Source organism: Lacerta agilis, chromosome 13, assembly GCF_009819535.1.
Source record: "Lacerta agilis isolate rLacAgi1 chromosome 13, rLacAgi1.pri, whole genome shotgun sequence".
Classification (NCBI taxonomy): Eukaryota; Metazoa; Chordata; class Lepidosauria; order Squamata; family Lacertidae; genus Lacerta; species Lacerta agilis.
The window spans coordinates 49869912-49896509 of record NC_046324.1 but is presented as its reverse complement, the minus strand read 5'-3'; the positions used below and the strand labels follow the sequence as shown (position 1 = coordinate 49896509).

The 26598-nt window shown below is 41.6% G+C and overlaps 1 protein-coding gene across 1 annotated transcript in view; it reads right to left on the bottom strand.

Moving 5' to 3' along the window:
• SDK1 (sidekick cell adhesion molecule 1) overlaps positions 1–26598 on the bottom strand; it is a 557065-nt gene that overhangs the window by 420460 nt on the left and 110007 nt on the right. The window contains 3 exon segments of the mRNA XM_033167902.1: positions 2148–2295; positions 9242–9348; positions 21087–21246. Of these exon segments, the coding sequence (XP_033023793.1) occupies positions 2148–2295; positions 9242–9348; positions 21087–21246 (415 nt within the window).

Sequence of the window (26598 nt, the reverse complement as noted above, 5' to 3'; positions counted from 1 at the left end):
TATTTACTCTTTTGTTCTGACAAAGCTGCCCCCACATACCGGTATTCAATGGCATAACATTTATTAATACACAATTAAAGGTAAGCAAATATTCATTGTGCTTAACAAGGAAAGGGTAAAAGCATTGCAAAATTAACAAGATAGACATGTTCTCCCTGATTAAAAGTATTTTTAATAATACAGTAAATTGCCATTAGTGTCCATAGTACTTTTACAGAGTACACGAGGGCAGATCTCTGTCCCAAGAAACTCAGTATCTAAAATCTGATACAGGGCAATCAACAGATGGAGGGGAGGCAGAGGTGAACAGGGAAACAACATGCAGTAGCTTCAGTAACAAGGATTTATGTTACAGTATAGATGGGGTTGTGCCAAAGGCTTCAAATAAAAAGGGGGTTGGGGGAGGGATTTGAAGCAAGAGACATAGTATCATGCAGGTGTTCCAGGAGGCATTTCTACAGATTATAGGACAGGAGGAGGAGTCTTTTGAGGCCATCTGCAGGGCCACCTGCACTCATATCAACCTGCCAGAACTGGCTTTGCCCTGGGAGGGCAGGATATAAATTATTATTATTATTATTATTATTATTATTATTATTATTATTATTACGCTTGGCTTCTCTGGTCTTTCAGCAAAAATTGTTAGGCTGGTAAGTACCAGGGTCAGGGACTTTCCTGTCGTGACCCCATCACTTCTGAAACCTCTTTGCCAGGGAGATGCATATGGCCTCCTCTCTGCTGCTTTTTAGGAGAACCCTACAGATTTTTAAAAGAAAGCCAGCCATCTTTTGAGTGACTTTAAGTCTATTATTTTCTTCCAATACTGTTTTAGATTAGCTGTGTTTTACGTTATAGTTTTATATTTGTGTTATCTTATGCTTTGTTTTTAATAAGTTGTGAGGTACCTCAGGGAAGGAATAACCCTGAGAAGCAACGTATAACTATTGAAATGAATGACAATTTTTAGGGAGGAGCCAGGAAACTTCTGAATCACAGATGTGAGGGGTGAAGCTAATGGCCAGAGACAAGCGCCGGATTAACGTATAAACTAAACAAGCTATAGCTTAGGGCCCCACTCTCAGCCCCCCCCTAAAATTTCACTATTAATATACTTTTTCTTAATTGTATTTCAGTTCAACAATTACTTTGATAAAATACATATTTTGTTATGTGCAAATGGCTTTGGATACCTATTGGGTCCATAAATTACCATATAGCATATATTCAACACAAAACAGCGACAATTTGTTGTTGACAAAGGACGGCTGGACATATAAAGGACCCCATTACCTTCAGTAGCTTAGGGCCTCATCGAACCTAAATCCGGCCCTGCCAGAGACATATCATGATATAAGAGTGGAGAGATAAGGAGGGGGGTGATCATAGAAGGCGTAACAGCAAGAGACAAGGAGCTACAGTCAACTATTACACACACAATCCTCATATAGCATTCCTTGGACAGCTGGGTGTATGGACATTGCTCTTCTGACATTGCTGCTCCACCACATACAAAAAGCCTTGATGATCCATTAATTGCCAACTAAATTACATAATGGAAATGCTGGAGGAATAAAATATGCTTTAAAATACCCTAATTAACATGAAGGGTAAAGCTCAAGTTAAAATCAGATTGGCATTTTAGATGTGTCAAATCTGAGAACACTGGTACACCTAGAGACAATGCTTAGGTAATCAGAGTGCAACTGTTTCACTAGGAATGGGTGAAGTGCTAATTAGACCAAATGGAAAAAAACAGTCATTGCAGGGTAAAAGAGTATAAAAGAAAACAAAAACTAATTGCCATTTCATTGTCAAAGAAAAGAGTATCAAGCACAGCAGCACAGTAAGCAGAACCCCATTTTATAAGTAAATACCGGAAATCATTGCTAGTCGGATAATTGTGTGCTTTCCTAAAAGCATGCCAAGACAATGGTTAGAAAGAGCAGAAGGCCAAAATATTATCATCACACAAATTATTCTGCTGAAGGATTTTAGACCCAGTTCTAAAACACCCACCTATCTCCGGTATACAGAAGATGCATTAGCTTGCTTTATTATCTCCAGACCTTAATTAGGGTGCTTAACGTGTAAGCAGCATTATCCAGTGCAATTAGTCATATTTCAAACAATAATTTATTTTAACTTACATTCTGCTGCTTGGTATAATCTTGTGCCCATCTCTAAACCAAGTCACTTGCGGTCTGGGGTAGCTTGTGATGTGTGGAAAGTTTAGGATTGTGGCTTGCCCTTGAGACACTGTTTTCCTCTGGTCCTCATCCTGGAAATTCCCCATGTCTGCAAAGAGAAGTTACATTAAGAAACCCAGAAGTTTCATCTTCCATGAGGCCTCGTTTTTTTTTAAAAAAAAAGGGGTCACAGAGAATAATAATTATGTTTTATAGCAGTCATTGGCATTGCCATAATTAAGCAGCAAGAGATAACAACCTTGGGGTAGTGCTGAGGAGTGCAAGTTTGCGGGTGTGTACCGAGGCATGAGGCAAAGCCCAGTGACTCTAGGAGGACACCCAAGAAATGTCTCTGTCAGCACTAAGGCATGCTTGCATTTCCTTGGACAAGCAATTGACTTTTCCCCCCAATTGAAAATTGACACATTTAACGGCAGAAGAGCTTCTAAAATGCAATTTTGCGATATACAAAAACACTCCTAAGCATAACAGCTATACACTGTGATTCTATGGTAGCTCTTTCACAGGTACTTTGGGCAAGTAAGGGATACCGGAATCTTTATTTTAATAGAAATCTATCCCACCTCTCCACTACAAGAAGGCAACCCAGAAATTAACATTACCAAAATAAAACAGCAGCACAGATCAAACCAACTATACAGGATAAAAGCTAAAAGGAGAGAGAGAAAAAAGAATAATAGTGATAAAAACTATTGACGTTAATTTTAACGTCATTGGTGGATCGGGTGCCTAAATTTCTGCCATGGGTTTCTATTTTTTGTAGTTTTTAAATTCATCTTTTTGTTTTTTTAATGTTTTTGACTATTTCATTGGTTGCTCCATTATATCTTGTACACTACCAGTGGCGGACTTGGAGCTCTCAAACTTCAACACCCTGAGTAAGGCTAGAATTTGGTGCACACAAACTCAAATATGCACCTCTCATGCTCTGTTCTGCAGCATTTGGTGCCCCCTGCAGTGCATTGCCCAGTGCAACTACCAGCCACGCCACCCTAAAACCACCTGGACACAGCTTTGAGACATACAGTAGATGTGGAAGGCTATAAATAAATACTAAAATAATAAGAAAGTGTGAAGCAAGCTTAATCACTTCGAAAGATGGTGTGGCACAACACTAATAACTATTATTATTATTATTATTATTATTATTATTATTATTATTATTATTATTTCCCGCCCGTTTGCCTGAGTTACCCCAGATGCTCTGGGCAACTGCCAATAAAATATAAAGGGGCAAAATGAAACATCAAACATTATTATTTTTTCCTGGAACAGGGCAGCTTTCTACAAAAAGTCATTTAATTGTTTAATTCTTTAACATCTGATGGTAGGGTGTTTCACAGGGTGAGCACAACTACTGAGAAGGTTCTCTGCCAGGTTCCCTGCAACTTCACTTTTCACAATGAGGGAACCACTGGAAGCCCCTCATAGCTGGACCTCAGTGTCCAGACTGAACAAGGGGGTGGAGATATTCCGTAAGTATTCTCTCTCTCTCTCTCTCTCTCTCTCTCTCTCTCTCTCTCTCTCTCTCTCTCTCTCTCTCTCTTTTCCCCCAGTAGACACCCAAATGAAAATGGGTAAATTGAGAGAAATAACTTAATTGCCAGCTTGGGTGATATGTCTTGTTACCACTGGGCTTCTAAATAAACAGGGAACTTGCCAGCAGCAACATCAGTGGGGCAGCAACCAAAGCAGTATCCATCACCAATCCAAGCAAACGGAGTGCACGACAAAGGGTCAGGCAAGAGGCAAGGACAGAGCAGTCCATGGGCAGGTTCAACATAGACAGGAGATCTGAAGACGGGCATTGAGCAGGTACGCAGACATTGTTCTAGCAGCTCTTCCAACCCAGGAGTTTTTGAGTGGAGTTGGTGGAACCACACCCCAACCTCATCTGACTCCCATCAACTCCCTTCCTTCCCATAAACTCTCATCCCTTCCTGAGAGGAGGGTCTTACTCCGAAGAGGCTTTAATTACCGGTGTGATTTTTCTAGGATTAAAATAATTAACTGCATATAGTTCACAAAGTCTGCATCTTTTGTTTACTATTGTAATCAGATTACCTACTTAAAAAGAAGTATTGAACCATGCAAGTAGTCCTAATTAACCCTGTTGTTAAATGATCAGTTTAGCTTTCACAATTTAGACATTTTCTAATTAAGAATTGTTTAGCAATTCTTATGTGTCTCTGTCTGCATTAATTTACAACTCAGCTAATTATTTCAGAGGCATAATGAGGGTCTGCACCATAAAGGTTGCCTAAGAATGTTGGTGATGTTTTTCCAGGAATGTTATGAATTTAAACTTTGACATGTATAGAAAAAAATACTTCAAATGTAATTCATTGCAAGCTAGAAGCACGGTGACACACACCTTAATTGCATTCTGCTTGGATTACTGTAACACACTCTATGTGGGGCTGCCTTTGAAAAGTGCTCAGAAACCTCAGCTGGTTCAAAGAGCTGCAGCCATTGTTGGCTGCGGCTAGTACATGACAACATCTCCACTGGCCACCAGTCTGTTTCCAGGCACAATTCAAAGTGCTAGCTATGACTTACAAAGTCCCATATGGCTTAGACCCAGGCTGTCTGAAAGACTCTATTCCCTCATATGAACCCATCCTGCTCTCAGTCCTACCAGGCTTTGGAACTCCCTCCCTAGAGAAGTCAGAACCCCCCCCCCCTTGCTGTCCTTCCACAAACAGGCCTTTGGGAAATGACTGTTTTTGAGGAAAAACAGATTACCACTTGCTGGAAGCCACAGGAAGGGGAGAAAACTCCACAGCTTGAGTCCCACTTGCACGTTTCCCAAAAGCATCTGGTTGGCCACTGTGAGAACAGGATGCTGGACAAGGAGGGCTATTGGCCAGATCCAACAAGACCATTATTATGTTCTTATGTTTAACTGCCTGGAGGGAAGTCTGGGTCATTTCTGGCTATGCCACTGGGGCTGCTGGTGTGGGTGCGCAGTGGTGTCCTCTTGTGCTTTGCCTGCTGTGGTGCAAGAGGTGTACTGGGGGGAGAGCATCTCCATTATATAGTGATTGACTCTTTCTGTGTGGGTGGCCTGTGGATGTCCCTCCTAGTACAGTGAGTGGCTGGTGGGCTGTGGCGGTGCTGCCAGGAGAGCTGCGGACGAATCTGCCATTTTTCTTCTGTCTTTATATTTTTTGCTATGTGCAATTTTCCCCTCCCCTCCACGCTGAGGACACACTGGATATGACAGGGATTCGCTTGGAACAGCAGCAGTGTCTCTCCAGTCCTGGTGTAATGCGAGTATAAGATTTCTCTGTCAATTCCCTTGTCAGAGGATTTTAGCACAACTAGTGCCTACACTGGAAACTGGTTTCATCTATCATAAGGTAAAGGTAAAGGGACCCCTGACCATTAGGTCCAGTCGTGTCCGATTCTGAGATTGCGGCACTCATCTCGCTTTATTGGCTGAGGGAGCTGGCATATAGCTTCCAGGTCATGTGGCCAGCATGACAAAGCCGCTTCTGGCGAACCAGAGCAGCGCATGGAAACGCCATTTAGCTTCCCGCCGGAGCAGTACCTATTTATCTACTTGCACTTTGATGTGCTTTCAAACTGCTAGGTGGGCAGGAGCTGGGACAGAGCAACGGGAGCTCACCCCGTCTCAGGGATTCGACCCGCCGACCTTCTGATCGGCAAGCCCTAGGCTCTGTGGTTTAACCCACAGTGCCACCCACGTCTATCATACCCTATGAGAATAATTATATTCTAGGACGATATACTGTGTTGGCCTGAATATAAGCCTCGCTTTTCTCCCTAATTCCAATTGTGAAAAGTTAAAGTGCGGCTTATATTTGCAACCTTACGATATGCAGCCAGGAGCACGGGGCAAACAGCGCCAGGAGCGGGGCAAAGTGGTTCCCGCCCCACACATAGTCCTCCATCCTCTCCCCCAAGGCCTGGAAGGGAGAGATCGAGGAAAGGGAAAGGCCACCAGCAATGCAGTGTAGTCCCCCCCTCGGAATGCAGTCAGGAGCTGCGAGGAATTGAGTGGCTTATATTCGGATATTTTTTCTTTTTTTTCTCCCCCCCCCTCCAATTTTAAAGGTGTGGTTTATATTCAGGTGCAGCTTATATTCGGGCCAATACGGTATGATTCCAAAAGTGCTTTTCTAACAAAATGAGCATGCAACATGCAGCTGTAATGCTCAAAGTATTTATGTGGGTGTTAATGCTTTGTATTATATGCTACATTATGTTAAATTACATTATGTACATACTATGTAATACTTAACTGAGATTAACAGAATGGAGGTGGGGAAGAATTAGGCAATCTCACAGTTCACTCAAGATGTTTTAGGACATGTAATGTTGTTGTAAGGCCCCCAGCGATAGAAGGGTAGGGCAGAAATTCTATATAACTGTATACAAATAAATAAAGAATAAACAAATATGGCTAAGATAGCCCCACCATTAGCTTCTGCACAAATCCAATCTTGGTTAAGCCTTAAATATTTTACAGTCCCATTAGCTTTTTTAACCAGTCTGTGTTGCATGAAACCTGCAGAACAGGAATTAAATAATGACTAGCTAGAAGAGTGGGTGGCTGCTTGGCCAATTCATACAGCATTATAGATTATTGTTCTTGATGCTAATATTAAACTGCAAGAAAAATAAATTCAGCACATTTTCCCTCATGATACCTCTCTTCTCCATTTAATCACTTCCTTGTAAATGGTCATGTCTAATAAGGAATTCCATTCACCCACTTCATCTTCCTGCCATTTATCAAATGACAGCCACTGTTGCTGACCTTCCAGTTAAGTGCCCCGAGGAACAATAATCAAAGTCTCAGACAGAGACGTGTAGGGTATAAACAAACAGTGAAACTTCATCTTACTTGTGATATTTCTACTTGTCTTATCCACAGGCAGATGATGATATGGAACTGGTGGATAAAATTTTCCACTAACAGAAGAAGTTAACTGAAGATGCCTCAATTCCATGGGAAGGACTCTCCCTATTCTTCTCCAGTAATATGAAATCTTGGGACATAATTTCTAAACTTACTGATTTACTGATACAAATTAATTTTTGAAAAAAAATCCAGTTTCAAAGTTCTCCAATATGGAAAGAAGAACCTTCAGCCAAAAGGCCTAGATGGTGCCTAGAAGGCTGGGCAGCTTTGCAAGTGAGGCAGAGTAGGAAAATCCTTGGCACCAATGGGTGCATTCCTAAGGTAGTCTGAGGGGGGTAGGCAGGGCTTGGACCCTATAAAAGGGACAATCTACTTTTCCTCCAACCTCTTAGTTTGCAGCAGCTCTCCCTGTCACCATGTGAGCTTCAGGGTCACCACTAGGGGGGCCATGTAGGATTTTCCCCCAATCTGCATTTTGGATTGCAAAAATGCAGATTGAGAAAATTTACCTACTTCATACTCAATAGCAGGAAAGAGTGTTAGTTGGTCTGCTGTGTTGTTTAAATAGGTTAATCATCTAGATTTGGTCACTTTTGGCAATTTAGGTGTGGGAAAAGAAAGTTTGGTTTAGCCTGGTGACACCCTGTAGGCACCTTTCAGGTTATGGGTCGGCTACTTCTTGGACTTTGCAGTTCAGAGGGTGAGATTGGGGCCTCCTTTGAGGCCAAACCCCCTCATCCACCTGGGGTTCTGAGGTTCAACTGGGGTGTGTGACAAGGTAAGGCCTCCCTTCTCACCTTCAGGTGACTGAGAGAAATAGTTTAGATTGAGGAAACAACACAGGGAAAGGGAATTGAATACCACTGCTCCAGACCAACCAGACTGGGCTGTTTTTAAGATAAGATCCTGCTAGTCTCCATAATGTGAAGTTTGGTCCTGAGTTACAAAGAAACAAGGTGGTGGTGGGGGACAGCTCCAACACTGGTTGGACTGAAGATTAATAATAGTGAGGAGCAAGCCCCATTCAGTCTGCACCAGAAATGATTCAGAGGATGAAGATTATTTTGCAAATGCCCTCCATTCTGCAAAATAATCTGAGCCTTGAACAGTATAAACCCCAGCTACCCAGTACAGCCTTCAGCAACTGCTCTCTGAAAAGTTGGCATATCTACCTAATGAGCTTTTCAGTAGATATAAATGTTTTTTGCCTAATCAACCAAAAAGGTTGGCCTAAACAGCCCTGCCTAGTCATGTTTAGGTGGGAAAATGAAATGGAGAAAAACCAGAGGAGCTCCTGTTTGTTCTTCACCGTCTGCCTGGGAGGGGAAGACAATTAACATTGTGAGTCACCTTGAATGCCCTTTGAATGAGCAGAAAGGTGAAATAGAAATACTGATACAGGGTTTTTTGCTAGAAAATCTTAAAGGAAATCTAACAACTGAATCACAGTTTAGAATATGTAACCTAATTTATATCTACAGTCATGTTTTTCAGAGATCAGATGGAAACTTTTTTAAGTTTGGAGAGAATATTGGCTATAAAAACAAACAAACCACTGGCTGATTATAAGATCAGACTCATTTTACAAGGCACATGTCTTGGCATCTATAATTGAGAAAATCAACACTTATGTCCAAGTAAAAGTCAAGTTTTTAATCAGAGGTCAAGCTTGGCAGTTTCTACAATCAGAAGTTTGGATGTGTCACGCCTGAATGAGTTGGCTCACTCAGTCTTAGTGGAGTAGTTGACTGTCAACCAACCCATTAATTTCCAGGCATGAGTACGCTGAATTTAAACCTAACCTCTCTTTTGGGTGCTTTGTATGTTCATTTTTAGCAGCTTCCTAAACTCTTCACATTAAAGGGCAGCTTATCCTTGTGGTCTTTAGCTTGCCAAACTATAGGCATAACAACTGTCTGCATTGTCAACTGATATATTTGGAAGATGGAATTAATGTCCAGGTAAGCACTCACCTTGTGCTAAGCATGCTCTGGGAGCTGAAATGGGTACAACTTTATTCCTTTCTGAGACAACAGAACTGGCCTGAGCTAATGGTGAGGAAAATGACTATGACATTCTAATCTGCAAAAATGAGCTGGGATTTCATTAGGAAATTTTTGAAATAAATGCCAATCATACATACATGCCACTTGAACTTCTGATTTTCTTTGCAAGAGTGCCCCCATTCTGTTCCTCACAACACACTGATAAAAACCAGCATCAGATCTTTGCAAGGATGGGATAACATACCTGTAAGACAGAAAGAGATATCACAATTATAACATGTATTTGGACTTTGATATCTGTTCTCAAAAACAGTTTGAGCCCCAGGCAGCAGGATCCACAGGTGCAACAGATCCCAATGTAGCTTTTTATTTTCCTCCCTTGTTCCTGATGTAGATCTTCACTCACTCTGTCTTCTCTCATGCAGGGTGCAGGCATTGGGTGGTTTGCCTCAGGTGCCAAAATGTCTTGGGCCAGCCCTGCCCATGATTTATCAGTCCTCAATTCTTTTTATGCATGATTCTACAACATGCTATATGAAAATGTATACGTGAAAAACTGAGATGAATTACATCACGTTTCCTCTTAAAGAACCATTTATAAATACCATATTTTTCACTCCATAGGGCGCACCGGACCAAAGGGCGCACCTCGTTTTTAGAGGAGGAAACAAGAAAAAAAATATTTTTGTGGTTTTCCTCCTCTAAAAGCCCTGTTTTTTTGAGGATCAGCTAAAAGTTTTGCAGCTTTTTTTTGCAAAGGTAAAAACCCTGTTTTTTGAGGATCAGCTAAAAGTTTTGCAGCTTTTTGCAAAGGTAAAAACCCTTTTTTTGAGGATCAGCTAAAAGTTTTGCAGCTTTTTTGCAAAGGGAAAAACCCTGTTTTTTGAGGATCAGCTAAAAGTTCTGCAGCTTTTTTTGCAAAGGGGAAAAGCAAAGAGGGAAAGCGCTGTTTTTATGGGGTTCAACTCACATTTCTGCAGCTTCCAAAGGAAAGGGAGCCTTTTTTACAGTTTCCAGACAGATAATCTAATGAGCCAGTCACATGTCGCTGGGGAAACAACCTCCCTCTGCAGCACATTCAACAATGAAGGCCTGGGGAAGAGGGCGGGGCTGAAAGGAGCCAGGGACTCTTATCTCTCTCCCGATCTCTTGCTGATCAGCTGCTGAGTGGGGTCCTTTCAACATCCCCTTTTCTCTTTGCAAAATAAAAAACATGATCCTCTTTTGGCCCCTGGACAATTCAGCTCCAGGGATGACCATTTGCCCCATAAGACACACAGATATTTCCCCTTACTTTTTAGGAGGAAAAAAGTGCATCTTATGGAGCGAAAAATATGGGTAGATTGAATTCTATACTAGCACTAGCTGGCCCGGCCACGCTTTGCTGTGGCTCTTTCCCCCCCCCCTCCCCATTCTCGCCTGGTTTCCCACAGCTTATCCCCACGAACTTCTGTGTGCCCCATTTCAGTCCCCCCCCCCCGTTTTTGCCTGGTTTCCCACACGTTATCCCGATGAACTTAAGCCGGCCTCCTCTCAGTCTTTCTCTCCCGTTTTCACCTGGTTTCCCACAGCTTATCCTGATGAACTTCTGCCTGCCTCTTCTCAGTGCCCCCCATTTTCTTCTTCCTCCCATTCACGCGGCGTGATTTGTTCCCCTCCCCTGCACTCTCCGTGGTCACTCCGAAACTGTGTTGATCTCCTACCTCCCTTCTCTCTGCTTCTCCCCCCCCCCCCCGGTTTCGCCTGGCTCTCCACAGCTTGTTCTGTTGAACTCCTGGCTGTGATTTGTTCCGTCACCCCAGCACTCTCATGTCTGTTGCTCACTGTTTTAAAATGGGAATTGGCCCAGCCTGAGGCAATGAGTTGTTATGGGGGTGGTAGCTAAAGGTTGATTCGGCCCCTCCCCCGCCAACAGCCTATTGGCTGAGGCAACCTCAAGTTCCACTCCCCATCCCACCCTCTTCTGAAGTCTGTTGTTGTAAAGTGTGTGTTCCTTTGATGTCCACTGGAGGGCGCTGTTTTTTGCACAAATTCACAGATTTACCTGGGAAAGGTGTAATATTTTTGCAATCTAGGTGCCTAAGAACCTTCCCATATGGCCAAGGAATGTTGTGTCCAAATTTGAAGGCAACCGGTCAAGCGGCTACGGAGCAAGGCCTTTGCAACCGCGCATCCATCTTGAATATATATATATATATATATATATATATATATATATATATATGAGACATATTAGAGCATCCTCTAGCACTCAAATATTCCTCCATCTACAAGGCAGGAAAGCAAATTTCTTGTCCAGTTGTGACAAGAAGCAAAACAGAAACAGAATCCAAGTGATGATATTGGGAAAGATGTTCAGCAACATAAAATTCCCACTCTTGAAGTCTTAAAAAAAAGTGCATAGCACAATCAACTGAACTCATAAAAGTACTGAAAAAGATAACAGATGATTAAGAAAAAGTGATCATGATGAGTACTGCCTTCCTTTTCTCAATAGGCTTCCACAAACACACATCCTGCCAGTTCTGCCTTCCTCTCCCCCATCTGCATTTCCTCCCTTCTGTAAGATGCAGAGAGCTGAAGGCAGTTCTGCAGAGCCACCGTTGCCAGTATGGGTGTTTAGTTTTTGTATCTTGCCATGATTTCTGGTTAAACCAATTTTCATGGTTTCTTATGACACTTCAGTCTGTACGCTGGAAAAGTTAAAATCAGAAGAGCACATAAATCTATAACTAAACTACTTCAGTTTCTAAATTAACTTTGCAAGCACTGGAAATTACTAAGCACGGCTTGTAGTTTCTCCTTTTAAAAATGCCAACTGATTGTCAAAAGTAGGGATGGTGGTGGGAAAGTTCATTAAAAGCCAGCTGAAGAGCCAGCTCCTTCAGAGCTTGCATGCTTGTGCAGAGCTCATGAGCAGTCTTCAATACCAATCTTATGATAAACTTTTCACCTCAAACTGCTTACTCCTCACTGTTCTTGATCTCTGTGCTTAAACTCTTAACTCTGCTTGGCACTCTGCCATTGTTTTTGTGCATCGGAACTGTCTGTGCACTCTGTCTGTTATATTTAGGTGGTGACCCTGTGCCCTCCATTGGCACAAGCCTCCCCCACCCCTTTTAAAGGCAGATTCTCTCTACTCCTGTCAGCAATCAGCAACATGCATTGCCCAAAGCAGAAAAGCTAGGAAACAGTCTTTTATTTCTTATGGGAAGGTGATGGCATGTGTTTATTCGATTTACAGCAATGCACACTCTTTTCTTCCATTACCCCCCCCCCCATCTATTACCCATTCAGAGACTTAATCTTATGCTGTATTAGAAATGTTTTGTATTAGTCTGAATGTTCAACATCTTCTTCAGAAAATATTCACTTACTAATTAAATACACTTTGCTTTTAGGCAGCGGGTATTTTTTCAAGGAAAGCCAAGGATAATTAAATGCTTATTTTTCACATTTTTACTACAACAATATATTTCATTTTATTTTGTAAATACAATGATACGGTGGCCAGATGATTCTAACTGTGCCATGGCTTTCTTTCCCAGTACATCATGGTAAACTAAAAATTAAATTCAGTTGAAAAGTCTTATAGTGCTGGTCATGTAGCTTTGTATTAGACTCTTGTTTGAAATACCAATTTTACTAAAATACTAATTTTAGTAAAACAAAATTAGTATTTTATAATTATATCTTTAAATTATAGTAAAACATAACCCCCCCCCCCACATTGCAGAGGATTGGACTAGATGACCTGCGGGGTCCCTTCCAACTCTAACATTCTATGGTTCTATTTTATTGTAATATATATAGAATTTAAATGGCGGGTGGGAATGGCAAAGCAAAACTATTTATTTTGTGGAGGGGACATTAACAACATTAAAACAAATGCATATAATATTACAGAATATGCAACACAGAAACAACCTTAAAAAGCATGCCATTCTTCTCTATGCCATTCTTGTCTGCCCTAGGAGGAGATGGTTTACATTAGAGTTGACATCAGTCATGGCATTTTCAAGCTACAGCTCAGTGTTTGGGGCTCAACAGACTAAAGCTTCACAGCAGGGCCTAGTTCACTGTCGATAAACCTGCTACAGGCTGAACCTGTACTGCTAAAGTGGACTAAGAATTGGCACAAACCAAGCTAGCATGACAACAACCAAGAGCGGTATGAACACAGACCTGCAGCAAGCCCCAAGCAAACTCTGGGGTGTTGTTTCAGGTTTTGTTGTGTATGTGTGTCAGTGGCGGGTGGTGTTGTTGTTGGTTTTTTGTAGTTTTCTTTCAGATCTTGTGATTTATGTGGAAATTGTTCCATTTGGTTGTGTATTTTTGATGTTTAATTGTTTATGACTACTTTTGTTATGTTGGAGTTACACATTTTTTCATGTCGTAAGCCACCTTCAGCATGGTTTGAACGGTGGAAAGGTGGTTTACCAATAAAATAATGTATATATAGGGACCAGTAAGTTTCATATGTTCATTTAAAACAAAAAAAGTTTTAATCGATATTGGAGGTGCCATCGAAAACCATAAAATGCATTCCAGTCTTTGGGAAGAAATGACAGCCCTCTTCCTGACATTGAGCTCTGGAACAAAAAGGAAAAGAAAAGCTAGAATCATTTCCAATGTTTTCATTGATATTTTCACTTATTGATGTACTATCCATCTTCTGTCTCAGATTTTCTTAAGCAGCAAGCCTCTTCCAGGCTGCTCCACTCAAAACAAATTGTCCATTTTCCTAAATTGCTTGCTCAGATCTGCAGAAACTTTAAGTGCCCTTCTGGCTTTCAGACAATGAAAATGCCTTTTTCTCTCTTGCATGCAAAATCACTGGAAAACTATTATTGGGAAACACTGTTAACTTTTGAGTATAAACTTAGCATTTAATACCTGGTACACCCTTTTATGCAAGTTTCCAAGATACTATGCAACAATGGCAAGAGCTTGGACCAAGAGAATGCTCTGAAACCCAATGATATTCAACAACTACTGTCCAGTTGCAAATATCCACTTTGTGGTCAAGGCACTTGAAAGGGTCATGGAGATGCAACTGCAGGTATTCTTCAAGGAAACTGAATTTTTAGACCCATCTCAATTTGGGTTCAGATTTGAATCTGCCTTGGTAGCCCTGATGGTGACCTTTATCAGCTTTTGATGCCATTGACCATTGTATCCCCCTGGATTGCCTATGGGAAATGGGTATCAGGGGCAGTGGTTCCAGTCTTAACTCCAGGGATGCTTTTAGAAGGTAGTATTGGATGCTCCTCGGTTTCTTGGCTTTTGAGCTGTGGGCTGCTACAGGGACTTTGTTGCCTCCAATGCTATTCAACATCTACATGAAGCTGGTAGGAGTAGTCATTGGGAGTTTGGGACCAAGGTGTCATCAGCATACTGATGATACCCACCTCTATTTCTTGGTAACATCTGAATCAGGAATGAGAGGCCCTGGACTGGTGTCTGGATGCAGTGGTGGGCTGGATGAGAGCTAATAAACTGAGTCTGAAACTGAATCCTGTCAACAAGGAGGCTCTGTGAGTGAGTAGTTCCTGGGTCTGGGAAGTTGGTAAGTTGCCTGCCCTGGATGAAAGAGCAGGTGCATAGTTTGGGTGTGCTCCTAGATTCAACCGTGTTACTCCAGGTATAGGTGTCCTCAGTGGCTAGGAGTGTCTTTTACCAACTTTGATTGCTATGATATCTGCAGCTATTCTTGGAACCAGATAGCTTGACCACAGCTATCCATGCATGGGTAACCTCACACTTGGATTACTGCAATGCACTCTAAGTGAGACTTCCCTTGGGATTGATCTGCAGGCTGCAGCTGGTGGAGAATGTGGTAGCTAGGTTGCTTGTGGGGGGTTAATGCCCACCAGCATATAACACCTTGCTTGTGGTTTTTGCACTGGCTGCTAATTTGCTACCAGGGTGTTGGTACTAATATATAAGTACCTACATTGCTTGCAACCACATTACTTGACAGACTGCCTTATTCCTTATACACCCAGTAGATGTCTGTGGGAGATTCTCTCCTGCTAGTTCCAAAGACCACAGAAGCCCACTCTGCACTAAATCGGAGCAGGGCTTTTAGTGTGACTGCTCTTATCCTGTGGAATCCCTATCGAGAAATTGTGGGTATGTTTTGGGATGGAGGAGATGATATATTGTTTAAGATATCCTATTCCAAATTGTGTCCTAGAAATTAGCAGAGTTCTCATTCCCCTTTTAAACACACACGCATCAGATAGCTTGCTCAGGTTTGTTAAAACCTCTGTAATAAATGTCCTGGTATTTTCCCCATTAATCCCTCTCAAAATAAAACACTACACAGTCTTCTATAAAAGTATAAAAAAGAGTTTACTCACGAGAAATCATCTGTTCACAATTGGATCCCAGATTGGGTGAACTGTTTTAGTCTTAAGTGCTGCTACTATTGCTATGTCTAAACTTAGTTAATTGTTGTTAGGGTTACTGAGAATGTATAAGAACTTATTTGAATACTTTTAAAAGAATATAGAGATATACTCTAAAACAATCTATAAACAGAGGAATCTGCCTTATACAGAGCCAGACCATTGGTCCAACTAGCTCTGTATTGTCTGTATTAGGGCAATAAATAAATATATTCATGAAAGATAAATAAATTTACATAAATAAATATATTTATAAATGTAAATGTATTAACTTTCATAACTTTTGAATTAATTAATTGGGTTGTTCATTGGTGAATACTTTGGGGAAATAAAGAAATGAATTTTTGCTGCGGTTTTTTGAGCATTTGCAAATTCATTTAAAAACTTTACTGAGTTTGTAATAGATTTTTGTCATTATGTATTTTCTCAATTAACAGAGTGTAACATTACAATAATCACATTGCGGACTTCCAAAAAAGAAAAAAGAAAAAAAGAGTTGGGGTTAAAAAGGGGCGCTTGCAGAGGAACCACCATTATATAATATTTTATTGCTTTGGGCTTGTTACTCATCATCTGGGCTTGTGACAATCTCACTGAAATGCACTGTCCAGCCAAATGAACTTTTTAGTTTATAAAATGTTCATCCTCGGCATTCAGTGTTATAAACTGCTATGCTGAGGTATAGGACCCAATAGCAAATCAGAAGCCACATATTTTTGGCAGACAGACTATCATCAGGTGAAGCTTTCCCCATAATTATATTTCCATTCAAATATACAGGCTTACCCAGTTTAATTTGTGCCAGTCACACAGCTACTAAAGGCACAAGGTATCATTCACTTTGTTCCTGTTCTTCATGCTGCAAGCTGCTCCCCTTAGAATGGAGGGAACCTCTTCAGCAGGGAAGATGCAGAAAATGCTTCACATTCCTTCCCCAGTCCTGCCTTTTCAATGCTTGCAGCAAACTTTCCAAATATTTAGAGTGCCGGACTAAGACCTGGGAACCCTAGGTTTGAACCCCCACTTGGCCAGTCACTACTTCTCAGCCTAATCAGGGTTGTTGTGGGAATTACGGGTAAATGAGGAGGGGGAGAACCATGTTTGCCACCTTGATCTCCCTGGAGAATAAGATGGGATATAAATGCAATAAATAACATTCCAGCTATGAAAAGTGCTTATGCAACTGTTTTCTAACTTGCACTCTGCCTTATATCAAAGGAATGCTATTGCTAAAGAAACAGAAATATCCAAATTCACGACTCAGTTAGAACTCACACAGTTAGATGCAGAGCAAGGGGGCATTCTTTGCAGAACCCCCCTGAGAAGAGAGGAAATAAACAGAATAATGAAGCAAATGGGTATTGTTAAGGTGCCAGGCCCAGACAGATTTCCTGTGGAGTGATGAACGTCTCATCTTGACTTATTAACCCCAAAACTGCATTCTGTTTAGAGTGGTACCTTGGTTTACGAACTTAATCTGTTCCGGAAGTCAAAGTGTTATTAAACCAAGGCGTGCTTTCCCATAGCTGTGCGGGGACTCAATTTACAAATGGAACACACTCAACAGGAAGCAGAACATGTTCTTAAACCAAGGCAAAGTTCACAAACCAAAACACCTACTTCTGGGTTTGCAGCGTTCTTAATCCAAATTGTTCATAAACTAATCTGTTCTTAAACCAAGGTACCACTGTAGCTTCGGAAAGATCCTCACTCCCCCATCCTTCTCTGTACGTAGCACAAATTTCTGTAATTCCAAAACCTGGCAAACACCCAAACTCTGTGAGTTAAATCTCACTAATCAACACTGACAGCAAAATCCTGGTAGCAGTTCTAGTGGACAGGCTTCAGGAAGTGATGAGCATCCTAATCCACCCATACCAGGTTGGATTTATATGACACCATCAAAGGGTAGATAAGCTGCATCTTGTAATTGATCTAGTAGCACTCAACAGTACTAGCACATTGCCATTAGACTTGCTCTCCTTGGATGCTGAAAATGCATTTGATTTGGTGCACTGGCTCTTTATCTTTACCCCTAGGGCACTGGCTCTGTGGTATACCCCAGGAACATGTGCACTGGGTGAAAATCATATACAGTACATAACACCCATGTCCAGGATACAGGCAAATGGCATATTGTCAGGTCCCCCACCCCCTTGCAGAGGGTAACCAGACTGGGATGCCCCCCTTTCCCCACTGATATTTCATCTTTTTCTAGAGCCCTGAATATTTGCCATGCAACAAAATACCAAGATCTGGGGTGTGCAATATGGGGGGATTTGAACATGCAGCTTGTTGACGTGATGAGACTGAGGCCAAATATAGCCCAATGTTATTCAACCAAAAGAAAATATACTTTTTTTCTGCAGTGATTTCATCTTAATGAATAAATGCAATTCCCTGCATATAAATACAAAAACATCCAGAGTGTATTTTGGTTTTTGGCAAGCAATTAGAAATAAATAATAGACCTGAAATATTCATAGCAATATATTTATTCAAACTTTATAGTAAATTTTGATTAGCTTTCCATGCACATTCTGTAGAAGACAAATGCTTCGAGTATTCAAAACAAGTTAATCAAACCCTAAAGAAAATAAATATGGTTTTCATGGTGACCTAAGGAATTTTTTTAAAAAAACAAAGTATAATATATAAGTGCAGCAGGCAGCACTTAAAAGGAAAGGTCTTCTGTATGTCCCTTCGGTAGCAATATGTAGCAATACACTACTTGTTTTTGTATTACAGAATTATAATATAATATTAAGTAATGCAAGATGCTGGATGTATAACAATCTCCATTCTAAAGCCTGTTCTATTTCCTATCCTCTTTCCTAGCCCACCTTTCTGTACTGCTTTCTTTTACACCTCCCAAATATTGTTGCTGTCCATCAGAGTTGTGGGTTTCTGTTTAGTTTTTTGCCTGCTGACTGAAGTAAAGCACCCCCATTGATCAACCCAATATCAGAATTACTGTACAGACATGCTTTCTTGTGTGATGAATCAAGCTAGTAGATGTTGTTACCCTAAATAGAAATTTAAATTGCAATTCCATACAAAACAGCCTGTGCTGTTCAAACAATAAGTGCATTCTGAGTGTTCCAAGCACATCACAGCCATCAGCAGCTGGTTGGCAATGGAGGCTTATTTTGCATTGACTAAGGGATTGAGGCTCTTGAGAGTCCCATGGACTGCAAAAAGATCAAACTTATCCATCCTTAAAGAAATCAGCCCTGAGTGCTCACTGGAAGGGCAGATCCTGAAGTTGAGGCTCCAGTACTTTGGCCACCTTGTGAGAAGATAAGACTCCCTGAAAAGACCCTGATGTTGGGAAAGATGGAGGGCACAAGGAGAAGGGGGTGACAGAGGATGAGATGGTTGGACAGTGTTCTCAAAGCAACTAGCATGAGTTTGGCCAAACTGCGGGAGGCAGTGAAAGATAGGCATGCCTGGCGTGCTCTGGTCACGAAGAGTCGGACACGACTTAACAACTGAACAACAAGGGCTTGAAGGGCCAGAGAGGCTTGTTCTGCCCAGTGAATTACTCTTATGCAAGCTTAATAATAATAATAATAATAATAATAATAATAATAATAATTTATTATTTGTACCCCGCCCATCTGGCTGGGTTTCCCCAGCCACTCTGGGCGGCTTCCAACAGAGATTAAAAATACATTAAAACATCAGTCATTAATAACTTCCCTAAACAGGGCTGCCTTCAGATGTCTTCTAAACGTCAGATAGTTGTTTATCTCTTTGACATCTCATGGGAGGGCGCCACCACCAAGAAGGCCCTCTGCCTGGTTCCCTGTAACTTTGCTTCCCGCAGTGAGGGAACTGCCAGAAGGCCCTTGGCACTGGATCTCAGTGTCCGGGCAGAACGATGGGGGTGTAGATGCTTCTTCAGGTATACTGGGCCAAGACTGTTTAGGGCTAAGACAGAGGAATGACATTTCTCCCTCTCTCCTACATGAACAGAGGCTTTGACGATTTTATATGGCAGGTATGGGGCTGACCTGAGACAGCAAAACGTATCTAACACCACTTGTTGAATTCATGGCTTGAAGCTGAGAAATTTTAGCTCACAGCTGATACTTGTAGCCACTATGCGATGCCACCTCTCAGCGAACAGTTTCCACACAGATACCAAGTTCATACAGTTCAGACATTAAGTGATATGACAAAATGCATATTTCCACCAGACTATGTTCTGGTAGGAATAGAAAGTTCAAATGCAAGCAGTTTGCCATGGAATGCATTGAACAAATCACTACATGTAGATTACCCCACCCATCCCTTCGATTCCCACAGTGAATCACACTGACAACATAAGAGGAGCCCTTCAGCTGAATCAGACCAAAGGCTCATCTAGTCCAGCATCCAATTCTTCACTTGCATCCACTGGGACCTTGACTCCACTATTGAAGCAGATGAACCTCGAAAGGTGTCCAGAGCACTGTCTAGTCCTGTCGGATGAGTTTCTGTTAGTAAGGCTTGAGGATGTAGGCATGGTGCTTGGATCAGTCATGGCAACCACTTGCACTCTGGACCTTTGCCCCTTTTGGCTGATAAAAACTTGCAGGGATGGGACAGCTGGCTGGGCCAGGGAGGTGATTAATGCCTCCTTTCAAGAGGGGGTGCCAGCGTGGTATAGTGGTTAAGAGTGGTAGACTCGTAATCTGGTGAACCGGGTTCACGTCTCCGCTATTCCACATGCAGCTGCTGGGTGACCTTGGGCTAGTCACACTTCTTTGAAGTCTCTCAGACCCACTCACCTCACAGAGTGTTTGTTGTGGGGGAGGAAGGGAAAGGAGAATGTGAGCCGCTTGGAGACTCCTTCGGGTATCGATAAAGCGGGATATCAAATCCAAACTCTTCTTCTTTTTCTACTTGAAGGAGGCAGTGGTAAAATGGCAAATGACCTTTTGTTTGCCAAGCATTTATTTGCTTAAACATTTGTAATCTGTCAATATAGGTTTTCATAACAATATCTATTCTGATAAAAAAATGTCTATAATGCAGACCCTCCAAGTGTCCCTATTTTCCAGGGATGTCCCTGATTTAGAGAAATCATCCCAGTTTCTGATTTGATCCTGGAATGTCCCACTTTCCTTAGGATATCCCTATTTTCACTGGAGAAATGTTGGAGGGTAAGGAGTTATCCGACTCCCAAGCCGTCTGAAGGCAATCCTGTATAGGGAAGGGTATTTTAAATATTTAATGTTTTATTGTGTTTTTATATATGTTGGAAGCTGCCCAGAATGGCTGGGGCAATATATGTAGGGTATAAATAGTAAAATTATCATTATGGAATGGGAAGTCCCTATTTTCATCAGATAAATGTTAGAGGGTGTGTATAATGTATTAGAAAAAAGGAACTGCAATTCTACGATTCGATGAGATATCATAAAGGCAGCCCATAAGATAGTTCTACTGTCTTAAGTTTTAACTGTATTGCATGCTTACTCATTTCATTCTTTTGTGATGCAATGATACAAAAATAAAAATCTTTCCTCATTACAATGCTGAAAAATATAATCTATAGATTGCTATTCTAAAAGCCACTTACGTGTACTCGTTGGTGAAGGCCGTGGTTTCCCTGCCATTGTGCAGCCATTTAAATTCCAAAGGCCAGCTACCTTCTGCCAAGCATGTAAGCACAAGGCGGTTCCCTTCTAGGTGAGTCTGGGGCAAACCTGGCTCTGTCTTGAAATAGGGGGCAACGTCATCTGAAATAGGATAGAAAAATACAGTCAAAATGAGGGAACGGGGTTGTGAAATTGCTTTATGTTCTTTTTCAAGACAGACTACAAATCAAGGGCTTATGGTTTCGATTTTTCTAGAAAGGGCTCAGGTACCTCCTAGAATTTCACACCAACCAAAGAAAGCAGACCGAAAATGCACATCACATATATGTACATACTGCTACTCTAATAATCTAACTTCTACGCAAATAAGAACATAAGAAGGGTATGCAGGATCAGGCCAATGGCCCATCTAATCTAGCTTCCTGTTCTCATAGTGGCTCACAGACACCTGCAGGATTCAATGACAATAGCACTTTCCCTTCTGCGGTTGGTATTCAGAAGCATTACTGCCTATGATCATGCAGATGGAGCAAAATCATCCTGGTTAAAAGCCATTGTTAGCCTTATTCTCCATGAATTTATCTACCAGTAATCCTCTTTTAAAGCCATCCAAGTTGGTGACCATCACTACTTCCACTAATGACAATAACAATAACAAAAAAAATATTATTCATACCCCGCCCATCTGACTGGGTTGCCCCAGACACTCTGGGCAGTTTCCAACAGTAAAAGGTAAAGGGACCCCTGACCATCAGGTCCAGTCGTGTCCGACTCTGGGGTTGTGGCGCTCATCTCGCTCTATAGGCCGAGGGAACCGGCATTTGTCCGCAGACAGCTTCCGGGTCATGTGGCCAGCATGACTAAGCCGCTTCTGGCGAACCAGAGCAGCACACAGAAAGGCCGTTTACCTTCCCGCTGGAGTGGTCCCTATTTATCTACTTGCACTTTGACGTGCTTTCGAACTGCTAGGTGGGCAGGAGCTGGGACCGAGCAACAGGAGCTCACCCCGTGGCAGGGATTCGAACTGCTGACCTTCTGATCAGCAAGCCCTAGACACTGTGGTTTAACCCACAGCGCCACCTGGGTCCAACTGTAGTTCCAACTGGTTCCAACAGTAGTGTACCTAGTGTATACTATGGAACTGCAGTTCCAACTGGTTCCAACAGTAGTGTACCTATTTACTACTGGCCAAGTTTTGAGAAATGATTTTTGTTGAAATTAATTTAATCACAAAAACAGTAAGTATTTCCAGCAGTGCCAGCCTGCCCATGAGACAGCAACTGAGGTTGCATGGCAGTGGCTTCTTCCAGTGAGATCTTGCAGAACTTGCATGAGATATCACCATAAACCATTGCAGCCACACGACCCCCGTAAGCAAGACTTAGGTGAGAAGGACACCTTCCTGTTTCATCTCATGTGGGGAAATGGGACGGGCTGCCCCTGACCCCTGGGATGCCCTTGTTGGCTTTGCTGGGTGTCTGGGATGGACTGAATGAAGACTCTTGCTTTAGAATTCTGGTCCAACAACTACTAGCTGCAGCACAAATGCTTACAGCTATAAGTTGGAAATATTTGAAGAGAATTAACAAAGAGGCCTGATACAGACAATTTTTAAAATATTTTTTAAAATGTTTGGCAAAGTTTTATTCAGCATATAAATAAATGATGGAAATAGAGGAACCAGAGACCAAATTGCAAACATGCGCTGGATTATGGAGAAAGCTAGAGAGTTCCAGAAAAACATCTACTTCTGCTTCATTGACTACGCAAAAGCATTTGACTGTGTCGACCACAGCAAACTATGGCAAGTTCTTAAAGAAATGGGAGTGCTGGATCACCTCATTTGTCCCCTGAGAAATCTCTATGTGGGACAAGAAGCTACAGTTAGAACTGGATATGGAACAACTGATTGGTTCAAAATTGGGAAAGGAGTACGACAAGGCTGTATATTGTCTTCCTGCTTATTTAACTTATATGCAGAATTCATCATGCGAAATGCTGGACTGGATGAATCCCAAACCGGAATTAAGATTGCCGGAAAAAATATCAACAACCTCAGATATGCTGATGATACTACCGTGGTGGCAGAAAGTGAGGAGGAATTAAAGAACCTTTTAATGAGGGTGAAAGAGGAGAGCGCAAAATATGGTCTGAAGCTCAACATCAAAAAAACTAAGATCATGGCCACTGGTCCCATCACCTCCTGGCAAATAGAAGGGGAAGAAATGGAGGCAGTGAGAGATTTCACTGTCTTGGGTTCCATGATCACTGCAGATGGTGACAGCAGTCACAAAATTAGAAGACGCCTGCTTCTTGGGAGAAAAGCAATGGCAAACCTAGACAGCATCTTAAAAAGCAAAGACATCACCTTGCCGACAAAGGTCCGTATAGTTAAAGCTATGGTTTTCCCAGTAGTAATGTACGGAAGTGAGAGCTGGACCATAAAGAAGGCTGATTGCCGAAGAATTGATGCTTTTGAATTATGGTGCTGGAGGAGACTCTTGAGAGTCCCATGGACTGCAAGAAGATCAAACCTATCCATTCTCAAAGAAATCAGCCCTGAGTGCTCACTAGAAGGACAGATTCTGAAGTTGAGGCTCCAGTACTTTGGCCACCTCATGAGAAGAGAAGACTCCCTAGAAAAGACCCTGATGTTGGGAAAGATGGAGGGCACAAGGAGAAGGGGACGACAGAGGATGAGATGGTTGGACGGTGTTCTCGAAGCTACTAACATGAGTTTGGCCAAACTGTGAGAGGCAGTGAAGGATAGGCGTGCCTGGCGTGCTCTGGTCCATGGGGTCACGAAGAGTCGGACACGACTGAACGACTGAACAACAACAACAACAAATATTCAGACCCTCCCACCTAGATACATATGTATTTTGAATGTTTTTTTATGATATTGATTATTTTTGATGGAGTTTTAGATTCTGTATCACTTACATGTATCTGCCCAAGAATAGAGAGAATAATAATAATAATACTGCTTCCCTCTCATCTTCCCATTCCAGCTCCCCACCCCCTGCATAAAACTTCAAAAAGCCATAGTAGGTCATAGCTGCATGCTGTTATTGCCTTTTTCACGAAGTTTGTATGTGTGCTGTCTCACAAATTTAAATAGATGTGGAATTGATCCCAGAAGCAACAGAGAGGGAAAAGCCTGGCAGGAATTGATGTCGGAAACTGAAGAGGTCACAAGGTTTAGTGAGCAGGGAAAGTTTGTGGCGGAGTGAAGTCCAAAATCAGAATCAGAGGCAGAAGCAGGAGAGGAGGGAGGCCAAGTGGCAGAGATGTTTTAAGGGGGGTGTCTCCTGCTCCTGCTGCAGCAACCTCTCCTCCCTCCTGGTCTGCTAGGACCAGAAGAGGTATGAAGAGGGAGGAGCAGAGGCATGCACATCAGCATAGTCTCAGATTGCTTGGGAACAGCCTGGGGGGGGGAGAGATTTAGGCAGCTGTGGGAAGGCAGGGACTTTCAGCCTCCATAACTGCCTCATAGGGACAAGATGTACAGAGAAGAGTTGCTGGGCTCACTAGGCCTGGTACACCTGAGCCAGCCTTGTTTCTGCTGATAAAGATTAAACTCCATGTACTCCATGTGATGTTTTGCTGACTGGGTCCCTGACACTTGGTTCACCCTCTCAATTTAATTATTTTAAATTTAAGCTGTGAACTAAAATCCAGGCCCGATAATGTAATTAAAGTGTTTCTGTTATGGTTTTGTAGCAGTATTGTCTGCAAATATCAAGGCCCAAGTTAAGCAGGATGTAACAATCCTTTTAAACTTTATTGTTTATACTCAGCACTCACATATGATGAAAATGTTAATATATGAAGCAGTTACAAAGTAATATCTTATTCAAGGTTTTTTTTATCATGCATTGTTTTCTTTTGAAATGCAAAGATGTGATTTGTATTTATAATTTCAAATGTGTTAATATAAATGCAATTTTATTAAAAGTTTTACCACAATAAATTTATTATCTGCACACAATGAGAGATTAGTTGCACAAAAGAGCTGGGGAAGATGATAGAGTCTAAGTGTCTAAGTCCAAATATATGACCCGAAACAATAATTTCCATGAGGGGGCATGGCAGTTGAACTAGGTTAAAAACTATTCAGGTTTGCTGTTTAAATTAAATAGCACTGGATCCAAAGTTCATCTGATATTACCTAAAGCTACTGGAGTTGTTTACCGTCCACCACAGGGAACTGCTGTTTAGTAGGCTATGTGCTCCAACACATTCCGCCCCCCCCCCGAGACTGAAGTAAGTTGTATGCCTCCATTCAACAAAGCTTACTTCTGAATAAATGTGCATAAGTTGCTAATGTTTCCTGATGCTCAGGCAAAGGTATTCACTTCCTAACAGAATGAAGTCAGTCTGGTGTGCATTGGCCTGAACTCATATTTGATTCTTGTTAGAACTTAGTTCTATTAATTTCAATGGGTCTACTCCAAGCACAACTTAGTTGAATACAACCAACCAATTTAAGTTTTGCATGTTTCATATAAATTGTAGAAAAATAAAGCGTGTTTAGAAGCGCATTCCTGAACAAGCCTTACACTACGGTAAATAAGACTTGAAATGGGTTTAATTTTAAAAGTTGGTTGGTTGTAGATTTGGAATGGAAGGACTGACATAGTAATTATGGATGGGTTGGTATGAGATCATACATAATGTTGGCTAGATCCTTTTCCTATTGATGTGCAAAACAACTGCAAAAGGGCATAGCATGAAGAAAAAAATGTTCTTTGATATCTTCTCCTTGTTGAAGAAGAGCCTTTTTATGACTGATTCTCCAGCTCCTGCTTGTGCTTTCCTATCATGGAATCTTGTTAGCAATTTTGATCCACAGGTTGATGATAGTTTCGAAACTATATCCAACACTTGCACACTGTTAAAAACTCTCTCATTCAACCCCCAAAGCGGATTTTTTTCTTCAAAAAAAAAAGTAATTTTAAGACCGTCTGGTTAAAGACAATGTTGAAAGGCACATTAATCTTGCTGTTCTACAGGATGTTTTTGTTCAAAGCTGCTATCAAAATTCTTCATTTATCCTGAGACATGTCCTGCTGTGATAATCATTTCATCCAAGTTTACTTTTCTAACTTTCTAAAGAGAGTTTAATGAACTGGATTTAATTCTTGTGAATGTAAGAAGCAGAACAGCCTAGCACCACATATTATACCAGAGGGTATAAACACAACTATATTTGAGGTCAGAACTTCAAATACAGTAAAGTGTAAAAAATAATAATGAACAGACTTTATTAGAATACTGTGCTCTGCCCCTGCAGAAGGGGGCGCATCAAAGGAGGCCTTTTTCATACCTTCCATGGACCATACCCAGCAGAGAGCTCAAAGAAGACACCAACTAACACCTGGTCAGCTGTATGTCAGGCTTTATTCCAGTAATATTGCTTCACAACATCTGTTTTTGCCTATGGCCCAGTGTCCACTCAGCAATATGTCCTTTGGCCCACCTCTTCCAGGT